Below are 8,373 nucleotides of genomic sequence, written 5' to 3' on the forward strand. Positions count from 1 at the left end.
AGGGAAACAGGGAATAAAGATAACTGTAACAGGAAAATGCATGAGAAAGAGAGCAGATAAGGAGAAATCCTTGAATTCTTCTTTATACCTCATTCCTTTATGCAACTGCAAACAGAGAGCAAAATAAATTGTGCTCTGCTCTCCTCTTCCCATAATCTGTTATTCAGTCAATACTGGCTTTCATGTACCAGCATGTGCTCCAAGACCAACACAGCTTGCTGTCTGTACACTGACATACTCTGTTAATCACCAACACACACCAGCCCAGAGAAACACTAGGTTCAACAGGTTCTCAGCAGTCTGGTTTGCCAATGTTGATGCGTCTAGTAACAAAGCAGGACTGAAAGTACCACGTTTACCTGAGCACAGCATTCTACAAGAATGCAGCATGCCCAACTCAAATCGCCTTGGAGACTTGATATGAAAAAACAAACGTTATCTCCATGAAACAGAAGCCTTTCATAGTGCATATACACAACATTAAAGTGTGAAAATGCAAAACTTTGAATAAACTTTTCTTTTCCTTCCCCCAAAAACTTTCATGTTCCACTGTCAACTTGGCATTTCAGTTTTCAACTTTTTAGTTTAAGAACTGATTTTTTTCAACTTTTTACAGATCTTACAAGCTTGACTGCAAAAATTAGATGCTCCATTCTGACCAAGTTTCACTCCCAAATAGCTTTTGGGAGCTGTGGTGGTGGAAAGTGAACACTTTGACTTACCAAAGCTGATGGAGAACATAAAGTCCCACATTATATGCAAAGTGAGCTGAACCAAACTTTATCAAGAAGTGAGCAGTGAAAACTAAGCTAAGGATTAACCAGGAATTGAAAGATAAAGGTTACCCTACAACATCGAAAGCTCATGTGTTGCCTGAACAAGTCTTGCTGCTCTGTACTAAGTTCTGCTTAGTGGTTACACCTTCATATGCTGTCGGGATTTGACATTTCTCTAATGTTAAATAAGCCATTAAGTCCGTAACCAGACAGGAATCTTAATTCCAGTTTGAATCTGCAACCAATACTGAGTAAGAAGAAATCAAATTATGCAATTATGAAATGTGATAACAGCATTTAGCAACCAAACTCTGCACACCCCTCCTCTTCCTACATGGCTCCAGAAATACTCCCTTCTGCTTTTTATCTGGCACTTGATCCCTCCAAGCCCTCTCCCTCCTCTTAGTCCTCTCTGTGCTGGCAGAGCACTTCTCCAGGACCTCCAAGTAAGGTGGAAGGTGTGGGGGAAACAGCATGCAGAAAGCATCCCTGTTCGCGGTGTGGCTCTCCCTATCCCAGACCACTCTTGCATCCTGAGAGGGGAGCAGCTTCTGATGCTGCTGTTGTATTTACCTGCTGCAAGCTGACACAGACCTCAGGGTTAGGGATCACCTTGCTCAGGCTCCCAGCCCACAGGGGTACCAGTATACCTAGAACAAGTTTCTGCAGAGGGCTGTTTTCCTTCTCATGTACACATCCTTCACTGCCAGACCTGTTCCAACAAGCTCCACATCTCCTTACAACACAGAACAAACTCTGTTATTTAAGTTATGCTTATTTTTGTCTCCCCCTAAAATACTGAAGTTTCTTTTGTTTTGGAAGAGTTACTAATCATTGCCATTTCTAATGGATGGACCTTAAAAGCAACAAAACAAAGCATTTAGCTACAGAGGACAAACAGTGTTCTTCCAGAAACACCAGACTGCTGAAATCCAAATAGCACCAAAACACAGTTTTGGCAAAGATTTCGTAGAAAAGCCTTGAGAGGCATGGAATTAAAACAAACACCAAGAACAACCAGTAGCTATTGAGTGTCCGTGCTCATTTGGCTCAGTCTTACATGGTTTTGTTTTTAGAAACCAACCAACCAGCCAAGCCAACAAACCACTCTTTGAAAGTGCTTATTTGGAGATCTCTACAGAGATATACAAATGAGTGTGCAATTCTTGCCTGGGACAAAACTTCAGAAAAATATTATTTTCATTCCAAAGCAGGTAATTTTGAAACATTAAGAGGTTTTGCTGGACAGAAAAATTTTTGTGGAGTTCCACTATCCACTAACAATCCATAAGGATACAGATTTATGTCCAATAAATGTTTGGAGAACACCTACTTCAGGTTGAGAGTGAGTAAGGTATTTCTTTTTCCATATTCCTTCCATATGAAAGTGAAGATATATATATATAAATCCATTAATTTATGGATTAAAAGAGTATTTTACTTACAGCCAATAAGCTGATTCTAGAAAAAGAAATGCTTTCTTTAGCACATATTGACTAACAAAAACAGCCTGTATAACCTTTTTAATAAAAAGTCTAATTTTTATTTATAACATGGTAAATTCTAATGTTCATCCCAAGGCAGAATGGTACATAAAAATCCTGCAATAACAAATAAGATTAAAAAATTAGGATATGGTGGGTAGGCAAAAGGCTCCAGAAGTCTGTGTTGGTAGCAATGTGAATTCCATCTTATGCATATTGTCCATTTCACTCTGTATCATTAAGTTCATTTGCTAACTTTAGATGATTTAATTTTCTTTATGTCACGGTTTTGCAGAATCAAGGTCCCATTTCTGAATTTTCCAACTTGTCCTGCAGGCCAAATGCTAGGCACTGATTTCTTCCTTTTGACCTTCCTGAAACAGGGAGAGGAAGAACAGTAATTAAAAGAAACAGCAGAAACACATGGTGAACATGGTGAAAAACGTCACCTATTTATGCAGCATTTGGTATTATGGAGTATCAAACCATAGCATGTAATGACTTCAGAACATTTTACCTTCACAGACATTCAAAATTTGCAGCACATTACAGCATGGTTTACATTTTTAAATGTTTAGAAACATGAAGATGTTTGGATAGAGAAGGAAGATAGAGTACAGAGGGAACCTGCTGCACTAGGATTAGAAAATGTCAGCTTACTTTCAAGCCTCTGTATACTGTAGTCTGTGCTTTGCAGAAATTATTTCTTAGGGCAAATGCTCTGAGTAAGTGGTGTCTCATGAGTCTGCACACAGGGATTTTCATCCCTCTGACCTTCATCTTAAGACTAGGAGCCTTAAGATGTGTTGGGGCAGAACTGACATACTTTCAGTAAAGCTGTGTAACTGAAGCCTCTGGAACTGCTAGGCACAGAGCAATGTCACCATTTTCTGAGGAGCTCAGCACTTGGAGAAATTTGTTCCACTGTGATGTGCACGACTTCTAAAGCAAGACTGTCCAGTTACATAGGAGAGATACACTGGGGAGACCATGTTAAAAACACCTCACCTCTCCTTCTGTTCCTTCTGCTTCTTCTTCTTCTTAAGAGAATCACCCTTATGTTCCTGTATTTAAAGACACATATTTTAACAAAAAAGGGATAGAGCATATTGGTTAAACAACCACCTGCACACAAAACATGCAGTAGCCTTTGCTTCACAGAGCAGCAGGCGCTTAAAGCAAGATGGGAAACCTTCTGACAGAACAAGTGATGCAACACATTATGGAGCCACTGGCAGGAGTGCCCAGAGCCCTTCCAAATGCCTTATGGAAAGTACAGCCCACTCACGACCAACGTGCTGTTCTTGCCACGTGCAGAAGCAGAGGCTTCCTTCTTGGGCATGAGACAGATCCTAGGGCCAGAAGATGGACTTGCTACCAGGCAGGTGTGTCCTGTCACCCAACTGAGGGCAGCTGTCAAATAACAGGGTTCAGCTGTGACTGGTCATGCACTGGATGTGCTTTGAGCCACATGACAGAGGAGGAGAAGTAGGTTCCTGGGAAAGAGGGTGGCAGGAAACCGGCTGATAGAGCAATTATCAGCCCCACCAGCCTGCTCCCACCTACACAAGAAGGCTCCTTGTCAAGGCAGAGAGTAGGCTTAGAGCCAGATGGGCTGTGCTATAGGATGGATGCAACAGAAACCTCACCCTTGCTTTAAATAATGAGTAAGATCCTAGATGGAATTGAGCTGATAAAAAAGCAGTTGAAGATCTGGCTCTCTGTGGTTAGACAACACGCAACAAACTTTAATTGGGGACCATTTTGTCTCCTCTTGAGAGGAAAGGATAAAAAAAACCCTGCTGATTTTGTGTCATCGGTCTATCAGGCTGAAAGGGCGAGGCAGTGAAACCGACCACAAAGCAAGCCTAACTCTGTGCCTTCATACTGCACACAACCAGCCTTTACCAATGAGATTAATCCTGTGGGAGCTAGGAACCCAATCCACAGGGAGCACCAGGTATCAAGCTCGGGCAAACCTCCTGCACCTGAGGCATTATCTGTCAGGATTTTGGGCTGGCTCCTACATGCTGCCTTTTTATGCGGAATATTTCACACAAACCTTTTCCTTATCAGCATCCTTCGCTGCTTTTTTCTCTTTCATTTTCTCTTGGTAAGTCCTGTAGTTCACATGTTCCTTTTTGGGGGGCTGCAACAAAGATTGGGAGGGACACCACTGATTATATTTTCAAACAGGTTCAAAAATTATTCACACACTTGCACAGACAGTATTTTTCAGGTGGCGGTGATGGCAAAACACTAGAAATGCTTATTTCCTTTTGGGTGAGAGGAATTGACTTAAGGGATGTAAAGTAGACACAAATTGTATCTTTCTTGGTGAAGACAGTAGAGAGAGGCAATAATGCTCTGTTATCAGTCCTACAAGGTTTACACACACACACTGAGCTAGGAAAAAAAACCACCTAAACCATTATTTTTTTCTTTTACACTAGTTATGATAAACTAAACACTTTTCTCCACCTTTAACTCACGGGGAAAATGAAGTTTTAAAAAGCGAGCCCCTCTCTCCAACTATTTATTTTTGAATGGCCTGACTAAAAATTAGTAAATGTTGTTTTTCAGCCTGATCAGTCGTATTTCATCTATGCTACTTCCCTGATAACACAACCATACTAATTGTCCAATCATCTACAGAAAATAGACAAGACAGAATGGATGATGTAAAAGTGTGGATGATTAAGTGAGAGAAGGGTCAGGGCAGGGGATCTTGTATTTTAAAAGAGTAATACCAAAGCCCCTCATGTTCTTTACTGCTTTTCTGCACTGGGTGACCTCCAGCACAGCTAGGTGACCTCCAGCACAAACCTAGGGACAATTACCTTGGCTCCCAGCATGATAGCACGCTCCTGTTCCCAAACGCGTTGGTCCTGCTTCTTGTAGCCAGTGATTCCAAACTTGTGCACTTCCAGACGAGCCTACAACATTACAGAAAATAGCAATCATTTCATAATGTCCAACCTGTTGTAAAGTAATGCCTGGAAAAGTGCAGCAAAATCATGCTCCCAAAGAAATCCTGGCTAATACTGGAAATCGATGTGCTATAAAATACAACTGAGTTCGGAGCTATACTGCAGAGCAGTTAACCACTGTCCAACTAATCTCTGGACAGTGAGGACTGTCAGGGGGATGATTTTCAATTCTCCTCATTTCACATAAAGTAACACATGGAATGGATTTCCTCCACGTAAAAAATGAGCACTTAACCAGTTTAAAACATGGATGGGCGGATGGTGAAATTGTTTGACTACACACATAGGTAGAGTTAACACTACACACAAATACCTTGGCAAAACCACTAATGAAACCATAATTTTTTTAAAATGAGTGATTAAATCCCCACTCTTCTTAGCAGTGCAGAGCTTCATGCAGAATCTCCAGCGCGAGATTCCACTAGATGATAGCACATCCCCGAGCAGAGATTAGGCACATAAAACAGCTCACACAGATCTGTAAACAAATTAGTAGCTAAGGTGGCCAATGCTAGTTATGCTCATGTAAGAACAGATGAGAATAAAAAGACAAATGGAAAAAAGCCATCTGTTGTTTCAAAACCAGATGCCAATACACTTTTTTTTTTCCCTTCCCACGTGAGATACCAGAGATTTAACATCATGGGGCTGAAAGAGCTATGCTAAACATTATGGGAACTCAAGCACCTTCACACAGCTAAAATACCCTCAAATTCTCATAGAAAGATCAGAAAGAAAGGCCACAGAGTTGTAACAGCCTGTCTCCACATGGAGCAGTTGACTGCTGCCAGCCTGCTCCTCTTTTGGCATGGCATGCAGCCAGAATTACCTACAAGAGGTGGCCATTTCTGGAAGGGTTTCCCATCAGTCCCACCGTAGCTTTCTCAAGTATACACATACACATAACTGTACACTAAACTAGTGACATTAGACTTGGTCCTACTGACTTACCTTTTCAAAGTTAAATTCTTGTCTGACTGCATCTTTCTCTTCATTCACTACTGGGGTCTATAAATAAAACAAAACATGCCAAATTAATATGACAAGTAACACCAGTTTAAATGCTGACTGGGATAGTTTTTTGAAGTCAGTTGTATGAAAGAATACACAGGTTTCCAGCAGTATTTTTTTCTAGCTTTATTACTTGGATCTATTAAAAGAGACAGTTTCAATGGCATTTTTCTAGATAAGTAAGAGAAAAAGTGCCACATGTGAGCTATGAATCACTTGAATTTCCATTTCCAAACCTGTACCAAACTGCTAATGTAAAATAGGACATGAATTTTAAGTTATTTTGTTTGAGACAGAGAGCACAGTGGTAACAGTGCATGTACTCTCAGCTGGGGCAACATGCAGAACAAGCTTAATTCCCAACTGCATGGACATATATTAATGCCCATATCCAGCTCCACTAATTCCAGAGACACAGCTCCACAGGGTGCACTGTCAGCAAAAGGCAGAACCCACTCAGCACTGTCTGAAGAAAATATTTGCTCAAAATGAGCTCAGTGAAAACTACATCTTTTCTACTCCACAATTTACACAGAGACCTTTCATCAGCAGTTCTCAGTTCGGAGGGGGACTCTCTAGGGGCAACGGACTGTATCCTAGATAGAAAAAGAAGCACAAAATCCCCAGGGAGAGAGTTCCATGCTTGCTTGTTACAGGAGTGTCCCACACGGGACACTGTGGAGCAGCTACAAATCTCCCAGGGTTATTTTAGACTGTCTGCTTTCTGATTTCAGGGAGGATGTGCTGAGCCACCTCTCTGAGTGGAAGCTTAGCCCACTCCCAAGCATGCTGATGCAGGCAGGCAAACTGCCATCTGTTCAAGAGATTCTCCTGTTCACCTTCCCCTGTTTGCTCCCAAGGGTACAATCCACTCAGAGGAAGCAGGAGTACTACATAAGCATTAAAGCTGAACTGAAACACAGTTTCATGCATTTCCTTTTAACTCTCCAGGACCTCAGGGCACAGTGAGTCACAGGTCCAGGCCCGAGGGTTACACCAGGGCTTCTTCCCTCTGCATCCACCACAGTCAAACTCCTCTCAGCTCTGCAAAGACTTCTATATAGAATTGCCATTTCAACCACAAATAAACCTGGTTATCTTCAGAATGTTTTGCTAACAAGCCTAACAGCAGTCTTTACAGGTAGAAAAACTTAAGCTGTAAAAAACTTAAGAAAATTTTTAGAGGAAAATATGCTGGAAAAAGCACAAAAGTTTATGGATTCAAACAACTGCTGGGTCAGTCTGTTGAAGTTCCCAATTCCAAGCAATCAAACCTCCAATATCAGTAAGTCTCTCTGAATTCAAGACAGCCATATGTTGGCCCTTCAGAGCTTATTTTAGAATGGGCTTCTGATGTTATGACCGTAAAGACAACTCAAGGAAAACAACCGGAGAAGCTATAAAGAGGGACTGGAGACCAATCAACCTCTCTGCTCAGCTTCCAGCCAAACCTATCCAGACCTCCTTGCTGAAGCAACTCAGATACAGTTTTTGGTAGTGCAAAGTAGTTTAGCAGCAACAAACCAAACCAGAAGACTGAGATCTAATGCTGTTATGCGTTCCCCCACTGACTACCAACACTGATCCTCCAAGACAAATGCTGCTTGCCAATGGCCCAGCGCTGCTGGGATGCCAGAGAACAGAAGCAAGTTTTGGCACCTCACATTCACACCTACTGACAGGAACAGAGCAGCACACAAAATTCCTGGGCACTGAAGTAACCAAGAGGCTTTGCTTTCCATTTCGTTCACTTCTTGCAATAACATCAGGCCTGTCAGCAAATCAACTTATTTTGCTGAAAAACGCCTATTTCAAATACAGGATTCTGATCCAGAGATCTTCTGAAATTGAAAAAAATTGCCTTCAAGTCCTGTCCCCACCCCTGCTTCATCCTGCCCCTGCTTCCAGGGCTGGAATCTGTAGGGCTGGATGCCATCGAGCTGAGCACGCGGATCGCCAAAGGATCCCGGATTTCCAGGCAGCTGTATCAGCAAGAGGGACAAACTTAGGCACGGCAGGGGGCTGGCGCCGTGTCCAGGGAGCGCATCCTTCGGGAAGGGGCGGCTCGGGGGCAGCGGGGACCCCGCACCCGCCCGGCTCTACCTGTGCTCC

General features: G+C 42.3%; 1 protein-coding gene across 1 annotated transcript in view; it reads right to left on the minus strand.

Annotated features, from left to right (window-relative positions):
* Nucleotides 1-2,284: 2,284 nt before the first annotated feature.
* CUNH1orf131 (chromosome unknown C1orf131 homolog) overlaps nt 2,285-8,373 on the minus strand; it is an 8,636-nt gene continuing 2,547 nt past the window's right edge. Inside the window, exons 2-6 of the mRNA XM_008643385.2 lie at nt 6,202-6,258; nt 5,101-5,196; nt 4,323-4,409; nt 3,269-3,324; nt 2,285-2,634 (exon numbers count right to left, since the gene is read on the minus strand). Of these exons, the coding sequence (XP_008641607.1) occupies nt 2,505-2,634; nt 3,269-3,324; nt 4,323-4,409; nt 5,101-5,196; nt 6,202-6,258 (426 nt within the window). The 3' untranslated portion in view covers nt 2,285-2,504. The remainder of the gene's footprint in view (nt 2,635-3,268; nt 3,325-4,322; nt 4,410-5,100; nt 5,197-6,201; nt 6,259-8,373) is intronic.

Source organism: Corvus brachyrhynchos, unplaced genomic scaffold, assembly GCF_000691975.1.
Source record: "Corvus brachyrhynchos isolate BGI_N302 unplaced genomic scaffold, ASM69197v1 scaffold70, whole genome shotgun sequence".
In the NCBI taxonomy this organism is placed as follows: domain Eukaryota; kingdom Metazoa; phylum Chordata; class Aves; order Passeriformes; family Corvidae; genus Corvus; species Corvus brachyrhynchos.